The sequence below is a fragment of the Geotrypetes seraphini genome, chromosome 7 (assembly GCF_902459505.1).
Source record: "Geotrypetes seraphini chromosome 7, aGeoSer1.1, whole genome shotgun sequence".
NCBI classification, from domain to species: Eukaryota; Metazoa; Chordata; class Amphibia; order Gymnophiona; family Dermophiidae; genus Geotrypetes; species Geotrypetes seraphini.
In genome coordinates this window covers 48,435,152-48,451,754 of record NC_047090.1, presented here as the reverse complement: position 1 = coordinate 48,451,754, position 16,603 = coordinate 48,435,152, and the positions used below count along the sequence as shown (strand labels likewise).

Sequence of the window (16,603 nt, the reverse complement as noted above, 5' to 3'; positions counted from 1 at the left end):
CCTCATGGCTGTTTTTCCATTCAGGAAACTCTTGATATTTTTCCATCCGGGCGATTGATTTGCTGGGGTGGTTGTCTTCACAGACATCCTTCAACGGTTCTGGCAGTGTCAGGACCTCGGCCTTGTCACTTTCTTCTTCCCCTGCTATTCTCTTTGCCAGTGCATTCTCATGCTGGTTCTTCAGAAGCAGTTTCCCTTCAGCGCTGTCAGGAATCTGGCACCCACTGACGTCTGTAACCTGGTGCCCAGTGCATTTCCGGCACCGCTCATCCAGCCCACACCGAGATTGACATTGCTTGTTGGGCCTGCTCCTATTTAGGTAAGTTGGCTCACTATTTTATCCTTTGGGCTTCAGGTCATAGTAGCAGTGAGTCAAGTCCTGCCGACCTTGATCAGCCCCCATCTCTGGCTCCGCTTCGATATAGATGAGTGCCTTGATACCCATCTTCGAAGCGTGGAGCGGCACCTATGGTACCGGTTAACAGGCCAATGGTACCGGTGTTTTTTCTTTTCTGTACTCCACTCCTGATGTTTGTCTTGATATTGGCATTTTCATCTCTGGAGCGTGGATCCGTGCCGATAGTACCGGCGACGCAGCCAGTGGTACCGGTGTTTTCCTTTTATGCAGCAGATTTCATTCAATACTTCGAGTACATGTCCAACTGTATTTAAGTTGTTCATGCCGACGCCTTTGTCGACACTGACTCCTCCGGTATCGGTCAGGTTTGAGTTCCTCGACACCGGTTGTACCGTCTCCAACGGTTCTGACACCTTCTATGAAGCGACGCTGGTCCTCTTTACTGTTGCTAGTGTCGGTCTGGTCTGCGAAGGCCCTGCAGACATTATACTGTCTCCAGCCTTCGACATCAAATCCCTGACATCGATTCTGTATAGTCCTGGATTTGACTCTCTGGGTGGGTTTTTTGAGCACGCCCCCAAATCTCTCTAAAGAGGGTTTTTTTTTTTTCTACACATACTTCTTTGCCAGCTTTAGTAGTGTCTGACAGATTCCTTTGGGGACTGTCCGCACCTGGTGCCATTCCCTTGATACTACCAAGGCTGCAGCAGAATTTTATATACTTTGCCCTATATTCAGCGACCCAGGGTGCTTCTTCTTTCCTTCCATGATATTTTATGGGAGATTTTTTCCCAATCTTTTGAATCACTGGGGATGTTTCAATGCATCTCTACTGGTAGAGTCAACTCTACAGGCTAGGGTGTAGGCCTCTGTTTTTCTAGGCAGAGTGGGCAACGTGATGGTCTGGTTACCCAAACGGTTTATGAGTATCCCTTGCTGTCTAACTGGTCCGTTAACCATTTTACTTGGAATACAACATTTGCCATGTTCCACGGTCTACTTTTCTCTGCTGCACGTATGGTGCTTGTGGTATCCAGCACCTCTTTACTGTCTCCTAGATCTGCTCTGACTTCGAGTGTCTGACCTTAACATCACCCACCAAGACGGGCTAGCAAACACGCTTTGTTTGGGGGGCCACCTCTTTGGTGCTTCCATGGACACGCTGGGACATGCCTACTCAGCAGTTGTCTGTCCACTAGACCAGGTGGGACACTCTGGTCAAGTCCAAACAGCACTTCCTCACTCTTCTTCTCAATGAAGATTTGCGGCTCAACTTTTTTCCTGCCTTCAAGACATAGTCAACGTTCTCGTCCCTTTGGAGGCCGTCTTCCATTTCTCATACAATGCTGAGAGCTCCTCACTTTAGCTCTCTGGTTTCTCACCTTCATAAGAAGCGTCTGTTTTGGCCAGTCCTTCCTTCTTCTTCTGCTGCTTGCCATCGCAGAGTCCTCCTCGATTAGTGGAGTCAGGGATTCTAATCCCTTTTCTGCTTGGTTCCCAAGAACACCAGAGGACTGAGTTTTTTCTTGGCTCTCAGAGCTCTCCTCTTTTTCTAGTTGAGCAGTTCTTTAGGACTCGTTTCTCATCATTCAGACCGACTGGCTATGCCCCCTGGATCTCAAGGAAGCCTCCCCTTATCCCTTTTATCTCCGGCTTCCAACAATACATCAATCACTGTCATTAACGGTATAGGGTCCTTCCTTTCGGTCTGGCATTTTCTTCCAGAGTCTTAATGAAGTGTTTGCTTGTGGTGGTTGCATCGGTATATAAGAATAAAATTATTATTATTATCTCTCTAATCTTTCCTTTTCTGTATGGATGGTTGATCCAGGCTATTTTTTTCTCAGACAGCGGTCCAAGCAACATCTCAGACCATCTCCTTTCTTCTGGTTCTAGGCTTCATAGGCAAATTCCCTGTAGCCTTTCCATTGGGGTAATCCTAGCCACCACTTTCATGAGAGTGTTTCTTCCTCCAGATTGCCTTCAGGCTCTCATCTGTCTGTATCAGCACCATTTCTAACTGACAGATGATGGTTCTTTAGACCACAGGGCTCCCCCCTGTTCATGTCACACCACTGGCAAGACTACATCTTTGCACTCCTCAGTGGATCCTTGGTCCCCAGTGGTCTTAGACAAAGGATAGTCTTTCACAGCTTATGTATCTGTCTCATCCCCTTTTCTGCAATCGCTTCAATGGTGACTGACCTCCTTTCATCTATTCAGAGGTCTTCTTTTTCACTTGTCCCCTCATTACAGGGTAATCACAACACAAGCATCTTCTTATGCATGAGGGGCTCATATGGACGATCTGCAGATTCCAGGTCTTTGGCCCACCAGGGATTGGAAACTTCACATCAGTTTTCTTGCACTTAGCCTGATGTTTTTCTGTCCTCAGGACTTTACCTCATCTTCCTTGCCGTCATAGAAACATAGAAGATGACAGCAGAAAAGGGCCATAGCCCATCGAGTCTGCCCACTCTAACGACCCCACCCCCTTGATTTTACACCCTAGAGATACCACATGTGTATCCCATTCCCATTTCAAGTCCTCCTCCTTTGCACAACCAAGTAGCAATGTACTACCTCAAAAAGCAAGGAGGCATGGGCTCTATCCTGTTGTGTCAGGAGGCCCAGAACATCTGGGCTTGTGCGACAGCTTGCAAATTGTTCTTGCAGCCTGTCTGCATTCATGGGAGAAGAATTCCCTAGCAGACAACGTCAGCAGAATTCTTCCACTTCACAAATGGACTCTCAAATCTATGACTCTCCAGTCCATCTTGGCTCAATGGGGCACCTCACCAGTGGACTTGTTTGCATCTCCACACAATCACCAGTTGCCCCACTTTTGCTCCAGACTTTACTCCCTTCTCCTTCAACTCAGTTTCAGGGAGTCCATACCTCCTCTAATATTTCCTACTCTGTTCACTCAGACTCAGAAATTACTGACTCATCCCGATCTGCAATGTTTTTTCCTGATTCCATCCAGTGCTGGACTTGAGGAAAGGTTTGTTGCCTTACACCAAAGAATCCTGGGTTCAACTCCTTTGACAAGATGTTTGCCTTTACTTACATTTTTCTCAGCCTTTTGGCTGCCTCCAGGGAACCAGCCGCTTTCCACTGTTACTATCAAAAGTGGACTCGCTTTTCTTCCCGGTGTCTTGTTTATCTTCATGTTCCACCTCCCCTGACAATTCCACTGTCTTGGCTTATTTTCTTCTCTTGTTTGACTCTAGTCTCAAGTCTATATCTCTCAGACTTCTTTTCACACTGCTTTTGCAGTTTTTTCTCTTAGGCGAGGGTCACTTCTTCCTATTTATCCTTTGGTTTCCCAATTTCTGACAGGGGTTTTTCCTGTGTAACCACACCTCATGCCTTCCCCTGTCGTTTGGGATCTTCTGTAGTCCTTTCCTCTTGGTTTTCAGGTCTATGATATGATTGTTTCTCTGTGCAACCACCTCTACAGACTCCACATGTCGTTTGGGACCTTACTGTAGTTCTTTCCAGTTTGTTGCAGCTACTTTTTGAACCAATGACCATACCTCATCTTCAGTTACTTGCCTGGAAAGTGGTCTTTCTTATTGTTCTCCCCTCCACCAGAAGGGTCAGAGAGTTCTACGCATTAGTAGCAGATTCATCCTTCCCAGTCTTTCATCATGCCAAGGTGGTTCTGTGAACACGTCCAAGGTTTCTTTCAAAAGTAGTCACTTTTCCTCTCACTCAGTCACTTGTTCTGCCTGTGTTTTTTCCTACGCCTCATTCTCATGCTGGCGTACCTGCTTTGTCTACTTTGAACTGTAAGCAAGCTTTGCCCTTCTACATAGACCGGACAAAGCCACAGTGCAACTTTTCCTTTCTTTTGATCCAAATCAGTTAGGGCACTTTGTATTCAAGTGAACGATTTTCAACTGGCTGTCCGCCTGCATCTCGTTCTGTTATGCTCAGACTGAACTGGCACGGGAGAGTTGTGTCACAGTCCACAGAGTTCGAGCTCTGGCAGCTTTTGTTGTTTTCCTTAGATCTCCACCTTTGAGGAATTTTGTCAAGCTGCCTCCTGGTCCTCAGTTCATACATTCACTTCTCACTACTCTCTGGATTCTTTTTCTGGACACGGTGGGCACTTCAGCCACTCTGTTTTTCAACATACATTTTCTTCAGCCAACATTCCCACCATACCGTCTCTGTTAGCTTGGAGGTCACCTATATGTGAGAATATGCTGCCTGCTTCTCCTGGGGTAAAGCACAGTTACTTACCGTAACAGGTGTTATCCAGGGACAGCAGGCAGATATTCTCACAACCCACCCACCTCCCTGGGTTTGCTTCTTAGCTGGCATTTCTTAACTGAAGGACCGCGCGCCCTCATCGGGCGGGAAGGCACTCGCGCATGTGCGGTTCGGGCTATCGCGAACTTTCTAAAATCCTTAAAGTGGTGATGCACTTTTAAAGTGGTCCATACCAGGGCTCCGTCGGTGACATCACTCATATGGGAGAATATCTGCCTGCTGTCCCTGGATAACACCTGTTACGGTAAGCAACTGTGCTTTCTAGACCTGTTTATGAGGAAAAAAAAGTGTCAATTCCTAAACCAGTTGGATGTGTGAGATTTTATTTTTGTTTAAAGTAACAGAAAACTGCCAACTAGAAGTTATCACCTCTGCAGCACACCCTGGGCTTCACTGATACCAGATGGGAGATCTGAACCCACACTCCCCCATCACAGCATGCAGCACTAAAACCTAAGCTGCAAAGCCAGGTCCAGCTGGTAATTACTTCACACTATCTCTAGCCTGAGCTGAATCTGAACCAGTCATGCAGAGGTGAAAGGCTCTGCTTTCCCGTGCCAAGATATTAAACCATCAGGTCTCCCTTCAGAAGCTTTTGCAAACAGTATGAATACTGTTGCATAATTTATTTTACTGGTATAAAAGTTGCTTTAAGGATTGCTTCTATAATATTGAATCACTGAGCAATTATGCACTACCCTTGAGAAGCCATGCTAGCCTCTGATAAGCCTATCAGCTGAATGCATTGTGCAAGCTTCCTGTCAAGTGGTTCTTCCACACTACTTTATTTTCTTTGTCTTCATTTCCAGGCACACGGCTTTTAGTCCTTCACTGCATGGAACTCATACTAAGGTTCTCATGGTAACGTGGAGGACTATCCTAGTTAGAAAATGAATTACAGCAGTTCTTGCCCTTTTTGTTTCTAAGACTGTCCTCCCTCCTGTAAAAATGCCTGAAGCCCCCTTCCCCAATAGTACTAAAAACATCAATATATTCCTATTAGTCATACAATTAAACATCTATATTTCTGTTTAATTTTTAATTAGCTTTTATCAGGTTTGGCAAACTGCCTGAAGCTTTCTCACAGACCTTTAAGTGGCTATGAATTCTTGGTTAAGAATCCTCTAACAATTATTGCATCTTGGGTTGTTTGTTTTTTTTGTCAGCATTTATCCATTTTTTTAAAATTCTAGTGTTAAGTGCTTGGTGCTCAGTAATTTGCTAGGTTAACGTAAAGCATGTTTCACAGCTCATAGAACAAGAACTATAAACTAATTCTCATGTGATTAAACCAGCTTTACATACTCCAAATGTGGCTTAAAATTAATTAGTGCCATTACTCCCCAGTGTATGTATAGTTTTCAACATGGATCCCCATATTTACAGTCAGAATATGTGTTCTATAACCTAGACATTAGGCTACTAGGATGTTTTCCATATTATCACTTCACCCTATATTAATTTATACTTTTTGATTAAAAAATACCTTGATTGCTGTCCATTTTTTTCATCCCTCTGCCAGTATCTTGTGTGTTCTTGAAATCTGTGCCATTTTCCATGGCTTGTTCTGCAGGCTGTGTATTCACAGAAGCCACATGAGCCAGCTGTGGGAAGGGTCCCGGCAAATGTGGTGGAGGTGGTTGGCGGGGATGGTAAGGCATACCTGGTGGACAGACACGCGAGGACAGCTGCTGCATAGCAATCATCTCAGGACTGTCCAGCATGGACTCTCCCTGTCCCCTCAATGACTGAGTGCCTATAAAAGGAGGATGTGCCATTCTGTGAGAAGTGGGTTTTGTATGCGACTGGAGATACTCTGGAGGGGGAACTGCATGAGGTAGAAAGCTTGGTTGGTCAGTCCACTGGTTAGGAGGCACTGGGGGTCTTATCATCCGGGAGTCCATGATGGTTTTAAAGGAACGAGGCTGAAGCCCAGGACTAGGAGCCATTAAACTTTTTTCTGATGGCCCCACTAAAGTTGTGTCTGCATTTCCTGGGACCCCATTCCACACAGGGGGAGCAGCCCTAGTCATATATTTGTAGGGTCTATACATCTGATTAGCTTGTATCTCAGAGCTCTCTGGGACAAGGGGTCTCACTGGAGGACCATCATGCCGTGGAGGAATAAAGCCCTGTGGAAACTGTGCTGATGGATATGTGCCACCCTCTGGTGCAGGGCCACACATCAACCTAGGTGGCACAGGGCCTGGACATGGTCCTAATGAAGTCACGTGTGCTGGTCCTGTATAAGTTGACTTCTCTTCTGGTTTAGTAACTCGTCCTCTGTGTTTATTGAGTCTACCTGGAGGCTGTGGGAGGGAAAAAGAGATTACTCTTACAGGTATGTATAATGTTTTTTAAAAATAAGCAAAATGGATTCATGCTTATCCATCTGGAAGGAAAACGAGAAGGGATGGAAGTCACCATATTTAGCTTGCTCAAAGAAAATGGAAATCTCTTAAAGAGTTCAAAAATCAAAAACATCTAGTTAATATTTTTAAGAGAATGAACCCTCCCCAAAAATCCCACTGCTTTACTATGGGAAGCAGTTAGAATAAGCGGAATGTTGGTGGCCCTACATTTCAAAAACTTTCCCATAGCAGTGGGAAACAGACTAAGAAAAATAAAAACTAAGCTAGCTGAAAAAAAAAAAAAAAATTTACACAGACCTCTCAAATAATATTCTACCTGTTCTACATGAACTTAACTCACCTTGAGCTACAACTGAAAATGGTATGAGCCAAATCCAAATTCAGAACAATGCAATTAACTGATAATGAAGTGTATATACCCACCCCCCAAAAAAAAAAAAAAATGAAAATTCAAGATTTATCAAATCAGCTCTCCTGAATGACAGCACTGGCAGTGAACCAGCAGGCATCTATTAAGCATATGAACTTCCCCCCCCCCTTTCACTAAGCAGCAAAAGAGGTTTCTACTGTGGCCTGGAGCGTTAAATGCTCCCACACTGCTCCAACACTCACCATGATTTAGTAAAAGAGTGCCTTATTTAATACTTTTTAAAGTGTTCTTTACCATCTCAGACCCTCAAAGAAGAAATTTTAGAAAGTAGCCTGAACATTAAAAAAAATTTTTTTAATGGAAATAAATGCAATTCTAAAACCGACTAGAAAGCAAAGATACTTACCTGTAGCAGGCATTCTCCAAGGACAGTAGGCATTTATGGCGTCATCCACAGAACCTGTTATAGACACTATCAAGTGCGCCGTCACTTTAAATTTTTTAGGCAGTGCCAATACTGCATACATGCCTGTGCCTTCCTGCCCAATATCATATCAGCTCGTGGGACAAATGTCCTCAATAGATGCAGAGTACTACTGCCTGATTTGCCAATTCAAATTGATTCACATCAGTGAATCGATTCACTTTCTAAAACAAATCAGACTCACTGATTCAGTGAACCCTGACACCTCCAGGTCTTCTAAAGCAGCAGCAGCAGCAGTGGTGGCAGCTGGTGAGAAGAAGCAGTGCTCAGAACAGGCTGCTCCTGATCTGCCCTGCCAGGGCCTTCCCTCTGCCGCATCACTGATGACATCATGGATGACGCAGAAGAGGAAAAGTTCTGTCAGGGCAGGTCAGAAGCAGCCTGTTCATAATGCTGCCTTTTCCCACATGCCACCGCTGCTTTGGGAGGCCCGTATGTCAGATCTCATGGTAGAAGGGGTTGGTTGGGAGGTGCTGCACTGGGGGATGGGAAGGAGAGATGGAAAGCTACTGCACAAGGGGATGGGAGGGAAGGATGGAAAGCTGCTACACAGAGGAATGGGAGGGAGGGATGGAAAGCTACTGCACAAGGGGATGGGAGGGAGGGATGGGAAGCTGCTACACAGGGGAATGGGAGGGAGGGATGGAAAGCTGCTACACAGGGGATGGGAGGGATAGAAAGCTGCTGAGCATGGGGAGGGAGAGAGGAGAGGAAGAATTGTTGGACATGGGGTGGAGGAGAGGAAGGGAGAGATACAATACATAGGTAGAAAGGGGTGAGGAGAAATCCTGCATAAGGTGGAGGAGAGGGAGACATGCATGGAAAAGCGAGGGAGATAGGGTGGAGGACAGGGAGAGATGGTGCATGGGGAGAGAAAAAATGTTGCATGTGATAATGCAGGGTAGGAAGAGAGAGATGCATGAAAAGGAATAGAGAGGTTTGACCCAGGGTACAAGGCAGGGAGAGAGATGGTAGACAGTGGGGAAAAAAACAGAAATGTTGGATATGGCAGTGGAAGGGAAGGTACATAGATGGAAGATGGATGGCGAGCACAGAGAAAAAAGAAAATGTCAAATGGGCAGGAGACCATGGCGAGCAAGTTAACAGAAGACAAACAGAAATCAGAGCCTGGGACCAACATGATTTGAATAATATAATGACCAGACAACAAAAGGTAGAAAAAATAATTTTATTTTCCATTTTGTGATTACAATATGTAAGATTTGAAATGTGTATCCTGCCAGAGCTCATGTTAGACAGTGAGCGTGAGCTAAGACCTAACAGAGAGAGAAAAAAGTGTTTTTTTATTTTGTTTACACCACAGCACCGTCATGGGGTTGGAGAGGGCAAAGGGGGATGGGCAAAGAGACTACAAAATAAATCCACCAGGACATTTAAAAAAACAAAACAAAAAACACCCGATTGGGCAGGAAAAGTGAATCGATTGAAAATTTTCCCTGAATTGGCCAGAACTAATATAGAGTGGAAACGAGCTTCTGAGACAGCCATAGCTCAGACATTGTGGGCTGTTACCCGTCTGTCATCTGACCTTTGCCGCCGCATAGCGGCGGCACGCTGTGGACTCCGCCCCACTTCTTACCCGGTACATGGCATATAAATTCAGCTGTCTTGCGGCGCACGCTAGCACTTTAGGATATCAGCACGTTGCACTTAATTTGATATATATGTTTTAAAGGTTTTATATCTTTATTTTAAAGTTCAATTGTTTTACTTGATTTTACTTTTATTTTTAGTCTGTCATCTGACCTTTGCCGCCGCGTAGCGGCGGTACGCTGTGGACTCCGCCCCACTTCTTACCCGGTACATGGCATATAAATTCAGCTGTCTTGCGGCGCACGCTAGCACTTTAGGATATCAGCACGTTGCACTTAATTTGATATATATGTTTTAAAGGTTTTATATCTTTATTTTAAAGTTCAATTGTTTTACTTGATTTTACTTTTATTTTTAGTCTGTCATCTGACCTTTGCCGCCGCATAGCGGCGGTACGCTGTGGACTCCGCCCCACTTCTTACCCGGTACATGGCATATAAATTCAGCTGTCTTGCGGCGCACGCCTTTGGCGCGCGCCAAAGGAGCAGGTCCTGCTCCTTATTGAGCTCCTTTGTGCGCGACCATACCACTTTACACTAAATTTCTTACTTCCATCAGGCATATCCTCTGTTAAACTCTTTTTATCTTTACTATTTATTCTTAATGTATCCTTAAGCTCCCACTTAATCTCACCAGGGTACAATCTTTCAGGAGCCTTATCTTTTCAACTTAAAATGGATAATTTAGTTCACGAAATTCCAGTGGCTATAGGCCACAGACCTTGTAAAACTCATTCAGTAAACTTAACAAATAATTCTAATTACTCCATTCATAATTCAAACTTAGTACACGTCAAAACGATCAATCATCCAATTTCATGTCAAATAAAAATAGGGCTAATAAATATTCGTTCAATTAAAAGTAAGTATCATCTGGTAAAAGATATGATCACACAATCTTCTTACAACATAATATGTCTGGTAGAAACCTGGCTCACAGAAGGGGAGGAAGCTTATCTTTCCTACGCATGTCCCCCAGGATATTCTTTTATCTTTCATCATCGTCCTCTAAAACGAGGTGGAGGATTAGCAGTTATTTTTCAGAATTCACTCGTGATAAAATCAGATTCTTCTCCTTCTAACAGTCCAATAGAATTTCTTCAATTTTCCTTGATTAAGAAACCTAAGTTAGATTTTCTTTTACTTTATCTTCCACCACCTGTCAACACCGACACTCTTTTTTATTTACAGTCATTACTTTTTGATTTTTGTTCGTCTACCTCTAATCCACTAATACTAGGGGATTTTAATATTCATTTCGAAGACACAAACAATAATTATACTAAAGAATTTCTCTCTCACCTCAAACTAATAGATCTAACCCCATCATTCTTGGCTCCAACACACAAAGCTGGTCATACTATTGACATGATCTTAACCCCTATAACTCTGTCAAATAAATTCCATTTTCATTTCCTTTCAGTTCAACCTTTACCTTGGTCAGACCATCATTTAATTTCAATATCGATCTCAGTAGACACAATAAAATTAAAACAAATACCCCAAAGTAGACAATTTAAAGATCTTAGAAAGCTTTCAACAGAATCTATAGTATTAAATCTCGATATAGACTTTGGTGACTTAAAATCATCTACCATAGAAGATCTCTTATACATATGGCAAAATGGTACCCAATCTCTTATTAATACTCTGGCCCCGACGCAAACAAAATTTTTTACACTACGTCAGGAAAACAATCCTTGGTTTAACTCAGAACTTAATCTAATCAAAAAACAACTTCGTTCATTAGAAAGAAAATGGAGAAAAGATAAAACCCAATCAAATCTCTCAAAATTCAACGAACATGCTGCATTCTATAGGGAAAAAATATTACAAGCTAAATCCAAATATTATTCAAAACAAATCATTCAAGCTAAAAATACAACTATACTATATAACATACTAAAATCTATCAATCAACATTCTAATAAATCAAATATTGCCATTAAACCTCTTCCAACCGCGCAAGAACTAGCAGATACTTTTGTGGACAAAATAGAAAACATTAGAAATAATTTTTCAATAAAACAAGCATTATCATCTAATACAGAACAGGAATTGAAATCATCACTTGCTGCCAAATGTTCACAATTTAAAATACCCAGTCTTACTGAATTAGAAACTATTATTAAAACTATTAATCATAAAGGAGCACATAACGAATCAATACCACCTTTTATTCTTAAGAAATACTTTTCAATATTTGGACCATATATACACACATTGATTAAAACTAGTTTACAACAAAGCAAAGTTCCATTACTTTGGAAAAAATCTTTTATACGCCCAGTAATCAAAGATCAAAAAATTGGCACTGATATTAAAAATAATTACAGGCCCATTGCTAATATCCCATTTTTATCTAAATTAACAGAAAAAATTGTCTTCAATCAAATATCAGAATTCATAGAAAAAACTAATGTGCTACACCCAAACCAAACAGGATTTCGATTAAACCATTCTACTGAACATTCCCTTATCGGCTTAACAACATCAATTCTATACCATTTAGATCATCATACTTCTGTCATACTGATTTCTCTTGATTTATCGTCTGCTTTTGACACTATTGACCATGACCTCTTAATAAATAGAATTCAATCAATTGGGATAGTAGACCAAGTCTTACTCTGGTTCCAGTCATATTTTGATCACCGCACATCAAGCGTCTCTTTCAATGATACTACTTCCAATAGTTTTTCCCTTCCTTATGGAATCCCACAAGGTTCAATACTCTCGCCGATTTTATTTAACATTTTCCTAGCACCACTGTTGACACTCTGCCAGTCTATTGGATTTACAGTTTATGCGTATGCAGACGATATCCAATTATTACACCCTGTTAACACCAAAAACCCGCAAGAAATAATATTAATAAATGAGAAATTACATCAAATTTATCAATGGCTCGAAACCAATAGACTCGCTTTAAACATTCAAAAATCAAATCTTATGTTCTTTCCCTGGAAAGATGGTGAAATACTTTCCTCTCCTATAACTATTAAAGGCATTTCATTAAAAATGACTAATAATATCAGAATGCTTGGAGTTACCTTTGACAATAAATTGTCCTTTCATGAACATATAAGTCAAGTTGTAAGATCTACTTTTTATAGACTTCGTCAGATCCGATCGATATCCAAATTTTTATGTTCAAAATCACTGAATATCTTAATTCATTCACTTGTAGTTTCTAAATTAGACTACTGTAATGCACTATTTACAGGCTTGTCACAGAAAGAAATTAAACGATTACAAATAATCCAGAACACCGCTATTAAATTAATCTATAAGGCAAAAAAATTCGATCATGTCACGCCCCTACTTAAGAAAGCCCACTGGCTCCCAGTAGCACATAGAATAGTATTTAAACAATGTTTACTTATTTTTAAAGCTTTAGAATACAAAACTCCAGCCTTTATATTTAGACTTTTAATACCCTATACTACCTCTAGATCTCTTAGATCTCAAGATCAGCAACTTTTAGCAATTCCCTCTCTAAAAGTTATTAACACAAGGCGTAACACTATTTTTTCCATAACAGCCCCTCAAGCTTGGAATAATCTACCATTATACATAAGACAGGAAAAAAACTTAACAAAATTTAAGTCAGAACTTAAAAGTTTTCTATATATTGACGCCTTTAATAACTAATTCTTCTCTTTTTTTTCTTTCCGCATTCTTAACTTAAAAGGTCAATTGTCTTTGTCCCCCCTCCTTTCGTTTTTCCCCTGAATTTAATTAAATATTTTAAATTCGAATTATAATTATATTATTGAATGTAACCATTAAATAATTTTTCCTTATGTTTCACACTACCCTATTTAAATTACCTTTAAACGTAATGTTATATGTGTTATTTGTATTTTAGATAATTGTTTGTTTAATTTAACAATTGCAAGTATGTTACCAACTATTTTATTTGTACATCGCCTTGAATTTTGAATAGGCGATAAATCAAAAATACCTAATAAACTTGGAATAAACTTGGAAACTTGGAACATGATGGCAAATAAAGGTCAAATGGGCCATATGCTTATCCCACACTTTTTTGAATTCAGACAGTCTTTGTCTCTACCACCTCCTTCCAGAAGACTGTCCCTTTCTGTAAAAATGTATTTCCTTAGACTATTCCTGAGCCTATCACCTCTAACTTCATCCTATGCCCTCTCATTTCAGAGCTTCCTTTCAAATGAAAGGGACTCGACACATGCACATTTACACCATGTAGGTATTTAAATGTCTCTTATCGTATCAATCTCCCCTCTCCTGACTTTCCTCCAAAGTATACATATTGAGATCTTTAAGTCTGTCCCCATACGCCTTATAACAAAGACCACGCACTATTTTAGTAGCCTTCATCTAAAGTAACTCCATCCTTTTTATATCTTTTTGAAGGTGTTGTCTCCAAAATTGTACACAATATTCTAAATGAGGGCATCAATACCTTTTTTCCCCTACTGGCCATACTTCTCCCTATGCACCCTAACATCCTTCTAGCTTTCATCATCACCTTTTCAACCTGTTTGGCCACCTTAAGATCATCACATAAAATCACACCCAAGTCCCGCTCTTCTGTCATGCATATAAGTTATTCACCCCTAAACTGTACCGTTCTCTCAGGTTTTTGCAGTCCAAATGTATGACCTTGCATTTCTTAGCATTAAATTTTAGCTGCCAAATTATAGACCATTCTTCAAGCTTCGCTAGGTCTTTCTTCATGTTATTCACCCAATTCATGATATCATATGCAAAGAGGCAAATCTTAGCTAATAGCCCTTCAGCAATATTGCTTATAAAAATGTTAAAAAGAATAGACTCAAGAACAGAACCTTGAGGCATACCACTGGTAACATCCCTTTCCAATCAACTAGTTCCTGACCCATCCCGTCTCTTTGGGGCCCATCCCATGGGCACTCAGTTTATTTATTAGACACCTGTGTGGTACACTGTCAAAAGGTGTTGCTAAAATCTAAATACACCACTATCTAGTGCACTCCATCTATCCAATTCTCTGGTCACCTAGTCAAAGAAATTGATCAGATTTGTCTGACAAGACTTACCTCTAGTGAGTCCATGTTGCCTCCAGTCCTGTAATCCACAGGATTCCAGAAACTTGATCATTCTCTGTTTTAAAAGTGTTTCCATTAATTTGCTTACCACAGTATTCAGGCTTACCGGCCTGTAATTCCCTACTTCCACTTTTGTGGAGAGGGACCACATCCGCCCTTCTCCAGTCCTCCGATCCACTCCCAGCTCTAGAGAAGCATTAAAAAGGTCATTCAGCAAAGCCACCAGAACTTCCCTCAGTTCCGTCAGCACCTTCACTCTGCCTACCTTTAATTTAGCTAGCTCCTCATGAACACAACCCTCTGAAAATCGATCAGGGTCTGCCACTCCTCCATCCCTATTCACGTTTGTCTTCTGCAGTCCCACTCCTGGCGCTTCAGCCGTGAACACAGAACAGAAATATTTTTAAGTAATTCAATTCAGCCTTTTCTTTATCAGCTTCTGCATATTTCTCCCCATCACTTTTGAGTTTCACAATGCCACTTTTGCACTTCTTCATATCACTGATATATCTAAAAAATGTCTTGTCTACCCATTTTATCGTGTAAGCTATTTTTTCTTCCATTTGCATCTTTGCTTTTCTGACTACTCGACCAGCATCTCATAACTTTTCCAGATATTTTTGCCTGTCTTCCTCTTTCTGCAATCTTTTGTAGCTTATGAAAGCTAACCTCTTATTCCTTGCCTTCTCAGTTACTACTTTTGAGAATCAAAGCAGCCTTCTTTTCCTCTTACTTGCCTCACAAAAAGATTTGTCGCCCTTACAATATAATTCCTTTCATTTTTGCCCACTACATTTCTACTCCTTCCAGATGTTCCCATCCAGACAATTCCTTGACGTAATCCCCCACCTGAAAAAAGTTAGTGCTAAAACCGCTAGCGCAGCTTAGTTAAAGGAGCCATTAATGTTTCAAAATTTTTCCACGGCTCCCCAGGTCAAACAATAGTTCTGTAATCTAATACATACCTGATAGTTGTTAGCCTGAGATGATTATTAAGAAAATGAAAACAATTTATCATAAAGGTTATCACAATAATCTTGAATTATTTGAAAAAAAAATTCAACAATGATTATAAAAAAAATAATCACAAAAAATATTGATAGAACTAGTGAGATGGATGAGCTTGCTGTTCATTACAAATCTTCTCAAACCTCGAAATCATATTTGATATGGCCAATCTTATTTCCTGTTCCACATTTATTTTGCTTGGTATTTGCTTTTTATCACAGCGAGCGCCAAAAAAACCCATCCTCGCATAAATAGGATGTCGTAAACAGAATTAAGATTCTCTGTGCTCTACTGCTTAACAGCGGATATTCATCTCTTACTGAACACTGGTCGCCGTACATGAAGAAGGTACTATTCGAAAGGGTGCAGAGAAGAGCGACTAAAATGGTTAAGGGGATGGAGGAGTTGCAGTACGGTGAGAGATTGGAGAAGCTGGACCTCTTCTCCCTTGAAAAGAGGAGACTGCGAGGGGACATGATTGAAACATTCAAAATACTGAAGGGAATAGACTTAGTAGAGAAAGACAGATATTTACCCTCTCCAAGGTAGGGAGAACATTGAAAGGAGATAGATTCCGTACAAACGTAAGGAAATTCTTCTTCACCCAGAGAGTGGTAGAAAACTGGAACACTCTTCCGGAGTCTGTTATAGGGGAAAACACCCTCCAGGGTTTCAAGACAAAGTTGGACAAGTTCATGCTAAACTGGTGAGACTGGACTCATTTGGAGCCCTGGTCTTGACCTAGGGGCCGCCGTGTGAGCGGACTGCTGGGCAGGATGGACCACTGGTCTGACCCAGCAGCAGCAATTCTTATGTGTGCCATGGCACAGTGGTATGCCCCAAAGAGATTCCGGGTGTGCCATGAGAGATTCCAGAATTTTATTTTATTTTTAAAAGTTCTCTTCATAAGTATAGATGACATGTACATGTTCTCTTCATAAGAATAGATGACATGTACATCACATACACAAGAGTCTGTCAATGTTATGAGCATTTGTGCATAAGGATACAACTGCCTAGGCAAGCGTCATTCCTTGAGGTGATT

At 41.3% G+C, this 16,603-nt stretch overlaps 1 protein-coding gene across 3 annotated transcripts in view; it reads right to left on the bottom strand.

The window, feature by feature from the left end:
- The window catches only part of LOC117364093 (cat eye syndrome critical region protein 2), a 321,538-nt gene that overhangs the window by 21,090 nt on the left and 283,845 nt on the right, over positions 1 to 16,603 (bottom strand). For all 3 annotated transcript variants that reach the window (XM_033952931.1, XM_033952929.1, XM_033952930.1), the window contains exon 16: positions 6,126 to 6,948. In XM_033952931.1, coding sequence (XP_033808822.1) covers positions 6,126 to 6,948 — 823 coding nt within the window. The remainder of the gene's footprint in view (positions 1 to 6,125; positions 6,949 to 16,603) is intronic.